Raw genomic sequence first — 18,720 nt, 5'->3', positions numbered from 1 at the left:
ATGAAATGACAACTCAACACATTTCAGACATCGGCGCCTATATACTGGAGTATGTATGTGGAGTACTGAAATAGTCGTGTAAGTTCTTTATTTGTGCAGAAAAAGCTGGAATCAGTCAGCTTTGGTTGGTGCGTCACATTGGGAAGTGGAAATAATTTGTAATAGTTAAAAAGGAGTGAGCTTAGCCAACCGTTGTAACCTGCACATGACTTCTGTTTAATGCTAGGAGCTTAACACACTTGATTTTCTCAGCTGAAATGTCATTGGTCGAGATTTGCTGTCTGCAAATGCAAGCTTTTTGGCAAGGAAGAAAAAAAAGGTAGCTTTGCAAAGATAACATGTGTGTTCAGCCAAATATATTTTAATCCTGTCAACTACACTATAGCAGCAAGTAAAATGTCAATAAAGCAGCAAGTAAAATGTCAATAAAGCAGAATGCAGTAATAACCTGATATTTAACTGAAAAAGTACTAAGAAGAGATATAAAATGTTGACAGATATTTTATTGTATATGCTCATCTTAAACTGGAGAGCAGCAAACTAGAAGTCTCAGAAGAGAATCCAAGAGAAGCTCAGTTTATCCATAGACAGTATAAAACATGGAAGTAGCTTTGAGGCAAGAAAAAAAAAAAAAAAGAAAGAAAGAAGAAGAAGCTGTATGAAAGAGTCTTAAAACAAACCAGCATTACATCATCTAAGGATCTGGTTTCATATCAGCCTCATCATATCAGTTTTTTAAAACCAAGATGGCAACGTCATCTGAAAGCTTCAAAACTTCAAAGACTTCAGTGAAATAAATCCAGAATTTTATGAAACATGCTGCTGACATAAAATTTTAAAACAAAACAAAAACATTGTAATATGTCAACATTTTTTCTTTGGATTTTTTTTCCAAATAAATAAAAGTTTTAACTTATTTGCAAGTCACTGCTTTTCTCTTTTTACTCACATTTTAATATAAGGTTAATATCTAAAAGTAGCCTCTATGGTGGAAGTGTTCCAGAGGTGCACGGGGAGAGTTTCTTTACAGGGAAAAATTAGATTTCAATCAGAAGTTTTTGCTTTTCATGGGCGGTCACAAAACTTTCTGAATGCATCACATCCACATGATCAGCCCAATAAATTTGTGTGAATGAACAAATTGAATTCAAGAAAAATACATCTATCTAATCATCATCGTCATCGTCGTCATCGTCATCGTCATCATCATCATCATCATCATCTCCACTGCTGGGCTCAGACTCTTCATCGTCTGAACTGACCTCTTTTTTCTTCTGCAAGGCTGTCAGATGCTCTGCCTCCTTGGGTTTGCTGAAGCACCCCCACCAAACAGTCACACACAAACACAGATGCAATGAGAAGGACTATTTGTGGGATACTGGCTTCAATCAAAAGGGAAGCAAATATACAAAACAACACTGGTTTACCTCAGCAAAAAAAAAAAATTATATATAGAGAAGGAGACACCCAGACTCCTCGACTTGAAACCAACCCAGCCCAGAGCCCAGAAAATCAATGAACTGATTCTTACCTTCGACAGTTCAAGACTTCTGTACTAAAACCCATTCACTGTTCCCTGGATCTTGGATTTATAAAATGACAAGTGCTGTGAAGCAACAGTTGTTCTTGCAGCTGCTGCTCACCGAGAAAGCAGAAGATTTTGCCCAGACAGCTTTCACCTGCCAAAGCTGTAATGTAACCCATTAGTAGAAGGCAGCAGAGCGCATTTAACTCAGTTCACCGCAGCAGTATCAGCTTTTCTTTATGTTGAAGACCACGTACAATTACCTCAAAAAGGTGCTCTAGTTAAAATTGACATCTATAAAATTTACAATAAAATAACCTGTGATTGAAAGATGCTAACTAAATGGTAAAATGCTAAAGATTATACAGAAAAACAGCCTCACTCATTCAGTTAGAACTGCTGCTGTGAACAAGTATTAATAACCACCATTATAAAAACCAACCATGATTATAATCCATAACCTACATTTAAAAAATTCTGTTACAAAGTATTCAGTAGTCACAATCAGGACCAACTTTGTAGAAAAGTCTCAATAGTATATACACACATACAAAAGTGTACAGACTGGAAAGGGTGTTTGAGCTCTAATACTGAAATAACTGAATAAAAAAAAATACATTAATATTCAAGACATTCACAATAGAGGAAAAAACATAGACGAAGATGCCCTTATCCTTATTAGTCATCTCCTCCAGGAAAATCAACCCAACAGCCAACCAGAGTCCACACCAGTCCCAAAAGACAGAGTTCTCTGGCCCTCACCACACAGTTGGGTCTTTGAAATCGTGCTCGTGCAGCTCAAAGTCATCTTCCCTTCTCTTTTTCTTGTAGAACTTCACTGCCATAATGATAGTGAGAATGAGCAGGATTACACCACAAGCACCTCCAACTATGATCGCCAGGAAACTTATCTCAGAGAGGGACACTAGGAGCAAGAAAGAAGACAAAGTAAAGATGAATGAGCGACCCAGTGGTTAATCACACTGTCCTGCTTCATTCAATCATATGACACATACTAAAACGTTCTCTATTTTTTTTAAATGTCTCTTTTCCCTCACTGTACTGCTTCTGATAACGATGCGATGAATGAGTCAAACTTTTCATCTCAAAAGTAACAGAATCGTCATATATGCAACGCATCAGTCTTTAAAAGACTTATTCTAATACATACACATACAAATGTCTCTGGTGCCTTACAAACTACTGACCATCATTTGAAGTTACTGCAATGAAATTTTGGCTAAATAGCCCAGCCTGCTGTATTTTTCTCTGTCTTTGAATTCAGCCCTCTGTGGATTAATCATTTTAATTTCCCTCAAACAATGTGGCATCTTTTCACTCCTAGCACATCATCCAGTCCAGATCAGAGAAGATATTGAGCATGATCTTTTTTGATCATTGTGAGCTGATGTTTTCAAAGTCTTCCTTTATTTGTTTTTAGCAGTTTAGCAGATTGTTTAGCAGATAACAAACTGTGTAGCAAACCAAATCATGAATCATATCATTCAATCCACGAGGTGTCATTTTTGATATTGAGGTCCAATAGTCTAACCTTTGTTGATCACTCTGAGGTTGATCTCTCCAATATTGCCTTGAAAGTCTGGAGGGTTTCTCACTTGGCAGCTGTAGGTGCCATTAAAAGTTGGATTCACGTCCTGGAGAGTGATGGAAGCATCTTTTCTCATGATATCTCCCGACCACACTACATGCCCTTTGAACTGCGGAGACGTTGGAGGGTGAGGCGTTTCATTCTCGTAGTAAAACAGCTGCCACATACATTACAGAAAAAGACAAAAAAAAGGAAGTGCAGAAATAGAAAATATTAACACACACTGGAAACTTTAAACATATAAAACTAGAAGCTAATACAAGACTGAAATTGAGAGGAAGAAATTAGGTATTATTTGAAAGTCTTATGGACTGAATTTTATTACATTTAAAAAAAATCTATTTTATACTCACAGACTCGCCGGGTTTTGAATTCAGGGGTTGGAAGTACCAGGATACTGTGACAGAACCTGGAGTCACTGGATGAGTACTACTGAAGGTGCAGCTTAGTTTCACATCCGTCCCGTTGACTGCTTCCATTTCCTTCTCCGTTCTAATTTCTATCCCAGTAACATGCCGCACACCTGAAATAAACACGACCAAACGAGAACAATCAAGATTGAAGTTAGTTCAAACTGCCCATTTCATTAAACACAGTAATGTCCTTGACACACCATGTCATGTGCCTCAGAACTTTACTGCCTTTCAATATAAAATGTGAGTTTGTTACTTTCTTATGGCAACGACATGACAATCTATTCCACAGCCTGACTGTGGTTTTACATGTCTGCCAGTACAACAACGAACACAGCAAATTGTAATTTAACAACATCTGTACTTGCACACCTACTATGAGGTTAGTGTTAATCTACCTCAAGATCTGCTAATTGGAGCACTTTTAGGGAACTTTTAGAACAATCTGATGATAATGAATTACAATAGTCCAGCCTGGAAGCAATAAACAGATTAGGATGTTTCAAATTTTAGTGATATGTTGCAGATGAAAGATGGCAGTTTCAGAGACTTCCAGCACCAGTAAGACACAGGATTTCTTTCCATGCTAAATTAATGGGATGTGAAGCTCTTTAGTATAATGGTTAACAGATCCCTGGTAAATAAGGAAGCAGTTCAACACAGACAGAAGAATAAAAGTTAAGAAACCACATTAACCTTAATAAAAGAAGAGTAGTTATGTTTTTAGAAATAACTATTTTTTGTGCTATACAAATAAACTTGCCTTTAAATCTGAATTACTGAAAAACTTATCAACGCTTTCCAAGGCTCTGTGGGAGCACACAGCTGATACTCTTCAAATAATAATAATAATAGATTGGATTTATATAGCGCTTTTCAAGGCACCCAAAGCGCTTTACAATGCCACTATTCATTCACTCTCACATTCACACACTGGTGGAGGCAAGCTACAGTTGTAGCCACAGCTGCCCTGGGGCAGACTGACAGAAGCGAGGCTGCCATATCGCTCCATCGGCCCCTCTGGCCAACACCAGTAGGCGGTAGGGTAAAGTGTCTTGCCCAAGGACACAACGACCAGGACAGAGAGCCCGGGGATCGAACCGGCAACCTTCCGGTTACAGATACGCTTCTCAACCCCCTGAGCCATGGTCAAACAAACAAGGCCAGTTTCAGTTCTCCTCTCAATTATCTCCTCCATGGCCGAGAGTGTGGGAACACCCCGTCAATGTATCTGCTGTGTTTACAGACCAAGGTTAATATTGTTAGTTACAGCTAAACTGAAAACTTAAACCAGAAGTGAAAAAATATTTAATTCACTAAAATCAAATTTAACTTTTGGGGGGGAAAAAACTACAATTGAAACTATTTTGTAAACTTGGAGAACTAACTTCACTCTGCGCAACTAACTGAAACTAAGATGTCTTAAAGAGAAAAAAGTCAAAACTAAACAAAATGAAAACTAATTGGAAAAAACCAAAAGTACTGTGATCACACATCAAACAACCCTGCAGTCAGAGGTTATGTGCAAGTTTCTTGTTTAGAAGTAAGAATCACACTGCAAACATGGATTTTTTGTTAATTAAAGATGTTTCCTAAAATGTTGAATAGATTCCTGCTCAGATATCAGATATAGAAATGACTTTGTATGACCAAATGCTGTCCAGCTCACGTATCACATGTTAGTTAAAGAAGAATGCAAAATCCATGTTGCATATGGCTTAGATTTACATTCGAAAACAACACACAAGTTAAGCTGCAAATAGCAGCTGGTTCAAGTGGATTTTGGCGTCAGTTGCTCAGAATGACATGCAAAAAGGAAGATGAGTGACTGGCATTCTTAAAAACAGTCAGAAGACACCTCAAGACAACATGCAGAGAAACACAGTGAAAGAAAAGGAAGCCACAATAAAGGAAAAATAAAGGTTTGGGATCCATCATGAGCAGCACAAACATGCTGTACTTAATGTGAATGTATATGTTCGAACTTCTTCCAAAATAAATTAAAAGTCGTTTTTATAGTTTTTTGCATAAAGTTGTATTGCAGACAGCTGCAGCTATGCATACATATTTATTTTTTAAATATATTATGTCATTTTATATAGAAAGTTGGGGCTCTGACTTCCTCTTTTATATATAAGCTGTTCTTATACAAGAAGCTTTTTCACAGTGTTTGGCTTTTGATTGTAAACATTACAGCTGTTGCTGAAGCCTTTAAATTCTCAAATGTCTACAGTCAAACCGACACATTGCATGTATGGCATGTTGATTTTTTTTTAATATCCACAAAAAAGTGGATATTAAAAAAATAAATATTAATGAAATTACTTGCATGGATTAAGGCATGAATTGTGGATAGTAACGGTATGTGTGGCATATATAGTCACTGGGCACTTCATTAGGTACAGCTTACTAATACTAAGGTGTTCCTTGCTGGACCCCTTTTTGCCTTCACAGCTGTGTTTATTCTTTGTGGCATAGATTCTACAAGGAGCTGGAAGCATTTCTCAGTGATTTTGGTCCATACTGACACGACAGCATTGCACAGTTGCAGCAGATTTGTCAGCTGCATATGCGTGATGATCTCCTCTTCCAGCACATCCCAAAGATGGATTCAGATTTAGTGACTGTGGAGACTATTAGGTACAGTGAACTCATTGTAGTTCGACCCTCCTGGCACTACAAGCTGTTCATTTTCGTGCCCCACCGTCCCTCCCTTCCTTCCTTTTTCAATTCATTCACTTCTCATTGGTACATGGGGATTTGCCTGGCCTGAGAGCTGCTGCCAGTCAACTCTCAGGCTTTCCCCAAACCACAGCCTCAATTTATGCTCAAGCCATCTGTCATTATCTACTAGAAATGCTGTGAAACCTAAAGTGAGGATGTGGTCCTAGCTAGTGAATTGTTATTTTCAGGAAAACAGTTTGAGATCAGTTTAAGAAGCAGCCATCATGAGATGAGTGATGCGGTCATATAAAGGGATGAACATGGTCAACAACAATACTGTGGTGTTTAAACGACGCTCCGTTAGTACTAAGGGGCCCAAAGTGCGCAAAGAAATTCTTTCCCTCACACCATTAAACCACCACAAGGCTGAATCACTGCAGAACAGATCCATGCTTTCATGTTGTTTACGTCGGATACCATCTGAATGGTCACAGAAGAAATCCAGGCTCATCATACCAGACAATCTTTTTCCACTTCTGTAATTTGTTATGCCATTTTTGTGAGTCTGTGCAACTTGTAGCCTCAGTTTACTGATCTTGGCTGACAGGAGTGTCACACAGTGTGCATTCTGCTGCTGCTGCCCACCTGCTTTGAGGTTTGATGTGTTGTGCTTTCAGATGCTCTTCTGCACAGCTTGGTTGTAACAAGTGGTTATTTTAAGTTACTGTTGCCTTCATATAAACTCAAGGTAGTGGCCCATTATTCTCCTCTGACGGATACTGGATGTGCTTTCTTTTTCAGACCATTGCAGTTTCTGAGATACTCCGACCAGCCTGTCTGGTCTAAGTATTTCAAAAATGCCACTTTCACGGTTACTTGGATCCCCTTCCTTCCCGTTTTTTAGTTTGAACTTCGGCAGGTCACCTTGCTTAATTGCTTTGATCTGCTGCCATGTGATTGACAAGATATTTGCGTTAGCAAGCTGCTGAACATGTGTACCTAATAAAGTGATTGTCAGTTAAAAGTATGATCTAATACAAAGAAATAATCCATGGCTTCAAATCCAAACACGGTCTTATCAACGCCTGCTACGGCATACTAGCAGAAACTGGTCGCAGTACACGTAAGTGTACTTTATACTCTGTACTACACCGTGAACGCCCAAAGAATAACACGGGCTTTACAGCTCAGAGACCAATTCCGAACTTGATGTTTCGTTTGTGTTTCGTTTTATTAAACACGGTTGCCATGTTTGTGAAACACGTTAATAATGCGATGTACCTCCCGGAAGTTCCTAAAACTCACCTGTCAGGAAGAATCCTCCCAGGAGGAGCAGAGGTAATATCCGATACATACTCCGCCTGATTAATTCTTCTGTATAAATCCCTTCATGAAAGTTTATTAGAGTCCGGATCGCGACTATCGCTGCCAAAAGGACAAAGCCGTTTTTTTGGACAGTGAAAACCTCAGTGCACCTGTAGGCGGAGTTTTGCCTATTGCATAACACATGCCCATGTAATCTCACAACCGCTGAGTCGAAACGTGACACATTTCAACCCTACCTTCTTCTTACTCCTACTTTCTAAGGCTACGTTCACACTGCAGGCGAAAGCGCATCAAATCCGATTTTTTGGACCCTATGCGACCCATATCCGATCATGGTATGACAGTGTGAACGGCACAAAATCGATATTTTCAAATCCGATCTGGGTCACTTTCGTATGTGGTACTGATTCCGATACATATCCGATGTTTTAGAAAGCGACTGCTGTTTGAACGGTCATGTCGCATTAAATCCGTCTTTTACGTCACTGACACAAGACAGACGCCAATTATCAGTTCTGGAGAAGACATCGCGAACGCTTCCTGGCCAATAAGTGTAGATGTTAGTGAAACTGTTGGGAAGACAACGTTGGGGAAACGTGAACATTTTACTTTCACGTATATTTTATGTACTGTATAATCTGATTAGTTTAATTCTAAAGTCCGAAGTCTTTATATTAAGGCCCATCAGTCAAACAATATGGTTTGCTCTGGGTGTACAGAGCGTGTTGTGTGTGACGTCTTCTTTTGCGCATGCGGGCCGCTTTGAGCGTTCACACTAGAGCGCGTTTGCTGTCGCATTTTATTTGTAGTGTGAACAAGCAGACACAAAAATCGGATTTGATCAAAAAATCGGAATTGAGCATTAACACCTGCAGTGTGAACGTAGCCAAAGAGCACATTCAGTTATTTACACAGCTAAATGCGTCAGACACCTAAAACTTACCAACTCGCTATAGAAAACAGTAAATAAGACAACAAAAAACGCCCTGAAGGCAAACTGCTTCCTCCAGTCAGTCAAAAACTATCTGAAAATTAATCCGAGCACCCAGAGTTGCAAAGGAAGAGTTACCAGCATTACAGCACTTTGCGTGGAGGGGCTCTTGTCCTACAATATCCCAGCTATTATAGGACAAGAGGCAGGGTCCAATCTGAACTAACTGAAATCCAAAGAAAATGGTTACAAGTTTGGAAGTGGTGCAATCAGAAGTTACCTCTCTGTGCAATTATGGTTAGATAGACACATTTACATTTTTACACCATAATACCAAGATTTGCTGTCAAAATGAATACTGAGAGATATTATATTACATAGGCTATCATCATACTTTCCCAACTTCTCTAGACAACATAAACAGTAGCTACATCCAGCTTTTACATACAGTCTATGTCATACGCTTGTCTTAAAAATGTAGTTATGCTGATGCAGGCTTAGATGAGTATATACCTTTATAATTTAATACAATGTACAGCAGAATCAGAAGCTCTCCAATTAGGTCTGACCAGGCAACTAATGTCTTCCTGCTGTGACAAAACAAATTTCCCACGTGTGGGACTAATAAAGGTTATCTTATCTTATCTTATCTTACAACTGAGTCTGTCTTCCTCCGTAGTGGACCTGTGGTCTACACACCAAATCTAAGTAAGATATTCACTATAGCTTTACAAATTGTGGTCTGGGATACCAGTAAATCTATAAAGAGGATGCCAGTGTTTGTAAAAATCTCATTTTGAGGCTTTATCTATTTACTGATAAATTTGATATCCTTCAGGATTTGTCTTCACAAACAAACAAATACTTACAAAGCTAATCCGATGATAGGCACTGTTAATTTGAGTTTAATTGATGTTTAGTTATTCTCGATTTAAAAAATGACAAAACAATAAATTTAAAAGTTCTGACATTGAGGGAAATTCATAATGGTTTATTTACTTTCAGAGGTCTTCCAGGTATGTTTTAGGAGGTAAACGTATTGTATAAAAAATAGCATCTGACAATATGAGTGATAAATGAAATGGAAAACATGAATCCTGGAGATCTGGTATGGCTCAGTTGTACTGTGCGGGGTATTTTAGCTGGTATGGGTGGCTTGGTTTGATCTACTGAAAACTTAAGCAGAGATGTGTAGGGGCTCCATCTGGTGGTTCATTTTGGTATGAGTTATTTTTCCCTAAGAGTAGCGACACTTCTTTCAAACCTTTCATTGAGCTTTCAGGGCACGTCTACACACGCAGAAAAGCAGTGGACTGTTTCAGTTGGTTAACAAACACCGCTGGGGACTTGGCTGGGCAATGTAAGGATTAAGAGGGAAAAGGCATTATAGAAACATAATACAAACAGGAGAAAATAAAGAAAGAACTAAAAGAATTTAAAGAGGTTTTAGTGATGGTGAATCATGCCATATGTGAAATCAAAGTAAAGACAATTTGTGTTTAAATAAATGTCCCAGGATATTTTTTTAGCATGTCTTATCTGCCAGTTTGTAAAATGTAAAAGTGAGCCAAACAAAAGCAACCTCGAAGTTTCCCAGGAACAAAGAAAGGCTATTATAAAGCTGATTTCTGTTACTGAAAAAGCCACAGGTTCTTCAAGAGTCATGAAGAATGCTTACACTGAAAAAAAGAAAATCTGCATTAACAATGGCTGAGGCTCAGTTTGTTTAGTCGGAAACTGGAAGTGTTGGAGTCAGTGAGGGACAGGAAGTCACTGAACAAACTGATCATCATTCACAGCCATTGCTCCCGCTCCATTAGCCACACACTAAAGAGACTGCAGAGCCCATTCTTCCTCAGACTCATTCAGCCTCGCTGAACACTTCAGGAAATCACTCCTAAACAACTGTACAGCTCTCCTTTTTAGTGACAGGTGAACACACCTGTCAGAACATAGGATTACAGAGATATTTCTGTATCAAACCTTCTTGCAGCTGTTTCTTAGATTCATTAATGACATTTATTAAAATGTTTTGTAGGGGAGACCGGGGATAGTTGTAACATTTTTGACATTTCTGTCTGTAAATTGGAGCTCTGTTAAGGTAGTGGATTCAAAATGTAATGCAAAGTATTTACATGTCTCTGCTATTAAATAGTGCAGCTATTTTCTCTGCAGCACAATTACCCATTGCATGGTATGGTCTCAAACACAAAGAGTGAAATGTTACAATTAACCCCATAGTCTGGGTTAGTTGTAACATATCCTGGGGTGAAATGTAACACAATGAAATAAGGGTACTAACAAAACATTAACATGTAATCTTTGTTTATTCAACACATGAATGCACTTAGAGCCATTTATGTAGCTCTGTGTGTGTGTGACAGAATGCCGAAATCTAGCTTTTGAACATATTCCAACCCCCCAAAAAAGACAAATTGTGGAATTTTCTGCAACTGAATATTTCATTAATTTTGGTTGGTCTTCCTTGAGTTTGGCCTCATTGGCTCAGTGGGCATTATAACCTACAACTCTTGCACCAATTTTGAACATAACAATGAAGCTGAAAAAATGTAGTTGTTCACCAGCATCGCAATTCCATTACTTTTTATCATGGCTTACCTTGGTGTGGTTTTCAAAGTGCTTCAGAAAGATGAGGAAATCTGTTTCTTGCACCCATTTCCACTACCAGTACTTCCTACTGGTCCATCTCTGACACAGAGGTCTGCATAATGTATGTGTGGGAACACAAACAGTGGAGGAATTGTGTTGCCAATGGCATTAACCGCATATACAAATGCGACCAGTGAACCTCTCTCTGCTGATGTCGTTGCCCCAACTTGTTTAATATAAGTTAAAGTAATAGTGTGGTAAGTTTTAACATCTGCGTTATTGTTACAACTGACCCAGACTGTTGCTGTTACAACTGACCCAGACTCCTATAGCCATGAACTAGCTAACATTACAGCCAACGGCTAAAACATTAGCACTAAAGACCTACGCAGAATATATCCCCATAGACATACAAATAACATAATTTAAGTTTGATGAGTTTAACTGCAAAGCAGATAATGCTATTAGAAATTGAAATAAATGGGAAAAACGTACTTTTTGGCATACAAATTACTTTTTTTCGTGTTAAATTGTCTGTGTTTGACAAAATGTGCTGATTTTCCACATGTGATAGCAGAACTGAGTTGGGCATGCACAGGATGAGTCACATCATTTGAAACTTAGCCCTGATTGGAGAAATTGAAAGTGTTACAACTGACCCACGTTACAACTATCCCCGGTCTCCCCTACTCATTTGTGGTAGAATTCTCTTTTGCACAGTCTTAATCTTGTCTTTTTTTTTTTTTTATTCTTCCTTTTGTTTTTCTGGAAAATGTGAAAGGTAGATAAAGATTAACTGTTTTTTATTATAGTTCTTGTTTTTTCATTAGCTAATATAGAAATTTCTGGGGTTTTTTGTTTGTTTGTTTATTTACTACAGAAGGATTTCTCTATCATCTAGAAAAACTGCAACATACTATTGAAATTGCACTTCTTTTTGATATATTAAGATACTTTAGGTACTCAGAGTGTTGGTAAAGTTACTTACTCTGACAGAAAGGGGGGATTTCACTGTTTGTTCCACTTAAGATCAAAGCGGGGTGTATGTGGTGGTGGCCACTGGTGGGCTAGTGGTGGTTTGACATTACTGATGTAAAGCATATTTCCGCCAAATGTAGACCTACGGCCAGAGAGCAGGAATGTTTTATTTCCTGTGTTTTCCACAGTACTAGAATGCAGCATTTGCTCTAACGACCGTGATGCAATGCGGTCAGCTGACGCCGGGCTGGCATCAACGAGAGATCACCGTCGCACTCCGAAAACTAAACTGCACGACATACTCAGACATAGGAGCATGTCTTCATGTCTGGTCTTACACTAACTATCATCATCAAAAAATTTGATATAATTTCATTGTCAGAAAAATGCGAAGTTGTTCAAACACGCGACCACCTACCCATGATTCCTCGCGGGATCAGCTGTTGCGGTGGTGTGTTTTTTGCCCTGCGGTTTCTCCTGAGGAAAAACCTCCCCTCGGTGCTGTGTTTTGGTGTCAGCGACCTCCGCAGCTTACAGAAGGTAGCTGTGCCCGGGTTTAGGTCAGGTGCACGATAGCACTGATAAGACTTTGAACTCGGAAGAATCCACTCTTCCTTCGATCGGTGTTTCGGCTGGTGGTGTCGAGCGGGCACTCTTGCCACTGGAACGATCTCTGTGCTTTCCCTCTGACACACCTTTTGTTGTCTCATCTAGCTCGAGGCTGCTAACACTTGCTAGCGAGCATCATACGCGTCGACTCCCTGACAGCGGTGCAGCGAGGCCGGGGAATAAAAAGTTAAGGGTCACCCAGGAGAGCCGACAAGTGACACCCTGCCAGGTAGTTTGTCTTGTAAATAAATAAGTAATTTAATTTTTTAAAAATATTTTTATTTGTTTATTTTTTTTAAATTAACGACGAGCACGACAGACGTGTATCAGAGATGCAGCCACAACAGTCTCCAGTCATTAGCAAGCAGCTAACAAGCTAACGTCTGATAAACAGTAGCCTAGCGGAGTTAATGCGATCTGCTCTGTGATCTCTAAACACCCGCACTGAGAGCGAGAGTGGCCTGCAATCCGCATTAGGCCAGTCTGTCTGCTCCCGAAACGCTAAGCCGCTGCATCACCCCGCTGCTCTCTGCTAGGTGGTGCAGATGCTTTCCTCTGTGCCCGGCATCAGCATGACGTCCTCCCCCCTCCTGTAGGTCGCACCATGTTTATTGCATGTGTAAATAAGCGCTAGGATTTCTTTCAGGATGAGTGGGGATGACGTGAACCCAGCAGCAGTCCCTCAGCCAGTAGAAGATGTTCAAGGAGATGGACGGTGGCTGTCACAGGTATCAGAATACTTTATTAATCCCGAAGGAAATTAGGGAATCTCTATTGTTAGAGTGTTGTAAACATTTACTCTGTATTATCATTAATACCTCATATCCTTCTGATGTATGAAGGCGGTCTGAATGATGTGCATTATTTATCAAAGATAGTTCCCTTATGTGTTTCCATGGTAATTGTTAGTATTAAGTCAGTGTTTAAATAAATAAAGTAAATAAATAAATAAATAAAACCAGTTGTATAATTCAGCTCAGATGGGATGGCACTTTGGATCTGCACCTATGTGTGGCTTTGATAAGTAGGAGTCTTCTAAATTTTGCACGCTGTCCCCATCAGGAGTTTCTGTGTGACGCTTGGAGCGCTTACGATGTGAGACTTTTATTGCTGAGAACTCTTGCAAATTAAACTAAAGCTTAGTATAATATACATTTCTCATGTTAATCGATGCGCCACTATAAGACATCGCTTTGATTTGGTGACCTTAGTCTGAGATTATGTTTTTATTTCTAATTCTTAAACACAGATGTTTATGACTGTGCTGCAATCCCGTGAAGCCAGTTGTGTTGTTCAAGGTTCTTTATTTGTCACATGCATAGTTATACAAGGATAACACACAGTGAAATGTAGCCATTGTCAGTTGATGTTTTGATCTTCTTAATAATATTAGTGTCTGAATAAGAATGGATGACAATGTTGATAACATTTATTATAGTAGTTATAAGCTCATGATCTGACTCAAAGAAAAGGCCACTAAATAAATATCAACCATGTGCTCACAATTTTTAGTCACTAAGAAGACTTTGTTTGTTCCAGTGCATCACTTTGTTTGGCTTGTTTAGTGGATCTTTCTAGAAAGTCTGCACAAAGTTAATCCTCCCAAAGCTAATAGGGCAGTCATTGAGACAGTCTGTTTTACTCGGAGCTCTCTGTCAGATAGGGCACCAGACGCATCTCGCCTATAACAAGCTTGAGGTTTTTTATCTGACTCTGATGGCTCACGACTGTCATCATACCGCTCAGATTTAGAGAGTCAAAACGCAGAGTTTTACATCAGGGGGCAAGTTCTCAGAATCAAGCAGAGAGGGGTTTATTTTTAATAAATTAAAGATGTTCTTGTATTTGTCGGGTCTGTCATGCACTATATCACCAGCTCTCTTGGGTTTTTACAGCATTCAAGGTTTGTACAGGAGTGCAAGGATGCTGAGCCAGACGTGCTCTTTGTGGGGGATTCCATGGTACAACTAATGCATCAGTATGAGGTCAGAGTAAAGTCTTAGAAAACATTTTTAAATTAAACAGGACACATCTGGATGTGATTCATGTGTCTTGAATTGCACAATAAAGACAGCAAATAAAAGCCATACGTTTATCTTTGCTCACTGTTGATTTTTCTTGATGACGCACTAGTTATCATAATCGACCTGACTCAAATGCATATTCATGGTTTTCTGTCCAAAGGTGTGGAGGGAGTTGTTCTCCCCTCTTCACGCGCTCAACTTTGGCATTGGAGGGGACACCACCTGTAACGTACTGTGGAGGCTGCAGAATGGAGAGCTGGAGAACATTCGCCCCAAGGTGAGACGAGCCCGCTAACAGAAAGGCAGATGAGGACAGTATAATGCGTCCACACTGATGTCCACAGTTTCACATTTCACACACTCTGACCTCCGAGTTTTGTGACTTTCATGTAGATCTTGAGCTCTTTCTTCATAAGTGCAAGTTTCAGCATTGACCTCGGCAGAAGTCAATGCTCTTTAACTTCTTTGTTAAACTTGATATTCATCCATTTGGCTTAATTGCTCTAAAAAAAAACCCAAAATGTCGCTTAATTGTGTTGTATCTCATATGTTATGTCATTCGCTTTGATATAAATTCTGCAGGGTTGGACGTGTTTAGCGGAAGTGAATAAATTGTCTGTCCTCTTGTCCAGGTGGTGGTGTTGTGGGTAGGAACCAACAATTATGAGCACACAGCAGAGCAGGTTGCAGGAGGAATTCTTGCCATTGCAGAACTGCTCACTACTCGCCTCCCCAAGGCAAAGATAGTTGTCCTGGTAAGTTTAGTCATATGTTGCATCTTGTCTTGCTTGTTTGTCTTAAACTCATATTTTGAGCTAGAACTTTCAATTATATTGACATTTGTTCGTGAGCATTAATATAAAGGCTCTTTAACGTGGTGATATGCACACAACTTGAATACAATTTCAGGTGCCTTAAATAACATGACTGAGGAGTTGATGCCACAATATAACCAACAGACAGAGGAAAGTTAGTTTCCTTTAATTGTGGACACACAGTTTGATATTAGTTATTAGAAACTCGTCTGCATACAGATTGGTTGAACATGTGTAGCTAATAAAGTACACGTCTTTTACTTATGTACAAGTCATCACTGTGAGCTCAGAGCTCAGTTTTTTCTCATGTTGGATCGGTATAGTCAGTAGGATCATGGTTATAACTCTGGCTGAGCACAGAACTCCTACCATCTGCTATTCAAATCTTGTTTCAGAGGCATCCATCAGGAGATATTTGGCTTAAAAAGAGTGGAGGAAGCTAAAACAGCTTCTTCAGAGGTGCCTAAGGAGTGTTTTGAACAGTGAATCATTCAGAGCTTGTCTAGTAGAGTCCAAGAATAAAAATATGGCACTTGAAATTAGCACGATATGTCTCCTTTAATATAATAATTTCAGTAAATAAGTCAGCTCTGTTTCTGTGGTCCTCAGGGTTTGTTGCCTCGAGGGGAACGGCCCAACCCACTCAGGGAGAAGAACGCTGCTGTTAACGCTCACCTGCGCTCCTGGCTGCCACGGCTGAGCCAGGCTCAGCTCTTGGATGTGAGCAGGGAGTTCGTCCACTCCGATGGAACCATCAGCACTCAGGACATGTTTGACTTCCTTCACCTTACTTCAGCAGGTTACGACTCTGTGGCCAAGCCCCTCAGTGACCTGCTGCTGCAGATTCTTGAGGAGACGCCAGAGGAGAGACGAGCATCGCTGGTTTGAGGGCTACGGCCACGAAGCACACTTCTCCAGAGGCATGTCTCATCTCCTGCTCCTGCAGTGGCTGAGACATGCCCCTGGTACCTGAAGGAGGAAGGGCTCACGCTCAGGGGGATGAAGAAACCTGATGTGAGTGGGCCCACGTGGGGTGTGGGATCACATTCTTGAACAGAGGGTTGGGTGTGGGAGAGGCGGCGACGCGGGAGAGAGACCTCATTACCGACGTAGACACTGTGATTGCAGTAGTAATGTGAAACGGATTCACCAAGTTTGTGCAACTCTTAATTTTAGACTAGATTTAATGAGATCACGAGGGACTGCAGTGGCACGTGCACACAAATTAATCTCGGCACGTGGATAAAACGAGTGTTTTGTCCCTCACCTGTACTGCAGGAACACAAAGCACCATCTAATTTATTTCTTCATGTTTTAATATCCATAAAACAATTCCTTGCCAAGTATCTCTGTCAAACACATGTCCCTGCTCATTGTGCGCTTAGATGGCAGAACCTTAGTCAACACTGGACAATGTTATGAGTGTGGCCAGTACACCAAAGAGCAGTGGTTTCCAACACAGAGGGGGTCCAAATCCTTCCTTTGAAGGTACAAATAAACTTTCATTAGTCAGTTTTAAGAATAAAGAGATATTTCTGCTACACTTAAATCTCTTCAGTGTCATTCAATCTCCCAAAAATCATAAAGAATCAATCAAGTTACCCCTCAACAGTCCACGAGATGAAAAGCAACTGCTGCAGAGAAGATAGCGCTGAGATGCACGCTGTTTACCAGTGAGCAGTATCTAAAAGAACTAACTCTATTTTGCTTAATGTGTAACACTGCAATGCATAGAGCATATTAAATCACTCTAATAGTTTTTTCAGTTCACTAATTATGTCTTTGTGTACGTAAACAACTGCTCTGCGAAGCGAGAGCACTTAGTTTATTTAATGTTCACTTTTGAACTTGATGTGTAACTATTGTTTGAAACTGTTAATCACTATGAAATGTATCACTGCATAATTCACTGCTACACACACACACACACACACACACATGCGCGCGCAGATTAAAATTATTCTGGTTCCTGTGTTGCGCAAATGTTCAGTTCGAGCCACATCTTGCTGTTCGCTTCATGCTTGTTTGAAACTGAGCCTCAGCTTAAATGTAAAAAGGCTTCTGTGTTATATTACTCAGTCAGTGAATGTCACACATTGCTGCATATTTATTAGTGAGATTTATGCTGCTCAATCCACTTCTCTGGTAATCTTTAGGTCTTCCAAAATACCTCCAGCCTCTCTGCTAAAGTACGAAGCTTCTGTCCGAGCTAGCAGTAGTGTTTACATTGTGGAATAGCGTCATTAATTAGATTATTTGAATGTTTTTAAAATAGGTTATATGCATAAAATGTGCTGCTTTTTTGCAACAGTATGCTTGATTTTGTTTGTCTTATAAAGCAAAGTAAGAAGATTGGAGAAAATCAGTGGCTGTCCTGCTTTTCTTTTTTCTTTTTTTTTTCTTTTTAAAGTATTTCTGATCATGAATAATTCCTGAGTTAGGCTGATTGATGTGCTACATACTGCATTATCCAAATGTTCATTCTCAGACCAGCTCTCTCTCCCTCTCCCTGCTTAACACCTAGATGTACAGTAATCTCTCCTCCTCACTTCTTGCCTCTTTACTTGTGGCCCGTCGTGTTTGTGGTTGAACCTCGCCCGACCCCGCCATCCTGACGTACATGGTGTAGTTATTGAAGTGGGGGGAGTCTAGCCACATGGTTAAGCTGAACGTACTATAATCATGCTAACTACTATAAAGCATCACAGGCCATGTAAAGAAAACCTTTTGTCTGTGAGCTTGCTGCAGCCGCCTGTTCTACACTGTTTGCGACAGAGTCTGCTGTCGAGCATCGAGATGTCAAATATTACTGCTGTCTTAAGCTCTGCACATTTGTGTGACGTGTTGAATATAAATGGTGTACGTGTGCGTGCCTTAAGCGTTCATGAGGGCAGGTGTGTACAGCGTGTCCGGTACCGGATTGTGTGAGTGTCATGAAATGACAATGTTGGGGAAGAATGACGTTTGTAAGCTGGACTCTGTGTTTGCTGTGACACAGTATTTGCACTGTTCTGGCTTATTGTTATGTTATTGAGGTAAAGCATTCCAATAAATAATAAAATAATGAAAACAAGGACCTAATCGTGTTTTGTTTTTTTGTCTTTGACATCAGCAAATAATGATTTATTTTGTAAAATAAGAGGAGGAAACCTGAATTTGAGGTGCTGGATCCGCTTTTGTATTTTTCAGTGCTGTGTGTAAGTGTTACACGGCAAC

General features: G+C 39.8%; 2 protein-coding genes across 2 annotated transcripts; one reads left to right on the top strand and one right to left on the bottom strand.

The window, feature by feature from the left end:
• Positions 1–794: 794 nt before the first annotated feature.
• Positions 795–7,922, bottom strand: mpzl2b (myelin protein zero-like 2b). Its single transcript, XM_085469893.1, has 5 exons — positions 7,517–7,922; positions 3,488–3,657; positions 3,078–3,291; positions 2,288–2,450; positions 795–1,311 (listed from the first exon to the last, which is right to left on the bottom strand). Exons 1-5 carry the CDS (start codon positions 7,563–7,565, stop codon positions 1,167–1,169), a joined length of 741 nt encoding a protein of 246 aa, XP_085326019.1. The 5' UTR covers positions 7,566–7,922; the 3' UTR covers positions 795–1,166.
• Positions 7,923–12,316: 4,394 nt separating this feature from the next.
• Positions 12,317–18,581, top strand: pafah1b2 (platelet-activating factor acetylhydrolase 1b, catalytic subunit 2). The gene is made up of 7 exons (XM_085469892.1): positions 12,317–12,596; positions 12,771–12,894; positions 13,312–13,393; positions 14,561–14,650; positions 14,850–14,966; positions 15,322–15,444; positions 16,114–18,581. The coding sequence occupies exons 3-7, from the start codon at positions 13,313–13,315 to the stop codon at positions 16,390–16,392; spliced, it is 690 nt and encodes a 229-aa protein (XP_085326018.1). The 5' UTR covers positions 12,317–12,596; positions 12,771–12,894; position 13,312; the 3' UTR covers positions 16,393–18,581.
• The last annotated feature ends 139 nt before the right edge of the window (positions 18,582–18,720 follow it).

The sequence above is a fragment of the Copadichromis virginalis genome, linkage group LG10, assembly GCF_057382275.1.
Source record: "Copadichromis virginalis isolate Kocher_CV1m ecotype Utaka linkage group LG10, C_Virginalis_male_GT1.1, whole genome shotgun sequence".
Lineage (NCBI taxonomy): Eukaryota > Metazoa > Chordata > Actinopteri > Cichliformes > Cichlidae > Copadichromis > Copadichromis virginalis.
Note: the sequence above shows the minus strand (reverse complement) of the source record. Positions and strands in the feature narration are given on the sequence as shown.

Excerpts from the sequence above, each read along its gene's own strand:
- pafah1b2 (XM_085469892.1), top strand. The coding sequence starts at position 13,313 with ATGAGTGGGGATGACGTGAACCCAGCAGCAGTCCCTCAGCCAGTAGAA. Across the intron at positions 14,967-15,321 it reads TGGAGAACATTCGCCCCAAG|GTGGTGGTGTTGTGGGTAGG; the intron begins GTGAGACGAGCC and ends CCTCTTGTCCAG. Across the intron at positions 15,445-16,113 it reads AGGCAAAGATAGTTGTCCTG|GGTTTGTTGCCTCGAGGGGA; the intron begins GTAAGTTTAGTC and ends TGTGGTCCTCAG.
- mpzl2b (XM_085469893.1), bottom strand. The coding sequence starts at position 7,565 with ATGTATCGGATATTACCTCTGCTCCTCCTGGGAGGATTCTTCCTGACA. Across the intron at positions 3,658-7,516 it reads GGGAGGATTCTTCCTGACAG|GTGTGCGGCATGTTACTGGG; the intron begins GTGAGTTTTAGG and ends TGTTTATTTCAG. Across the intron at positions 3,292-3,487 it reads ATTCAAAACCCGGCGAGTCT|CTGTTTTACTACGAGAATGA; the intron begins GTGAGTATAAAA and ends TGTATGTGGCAG.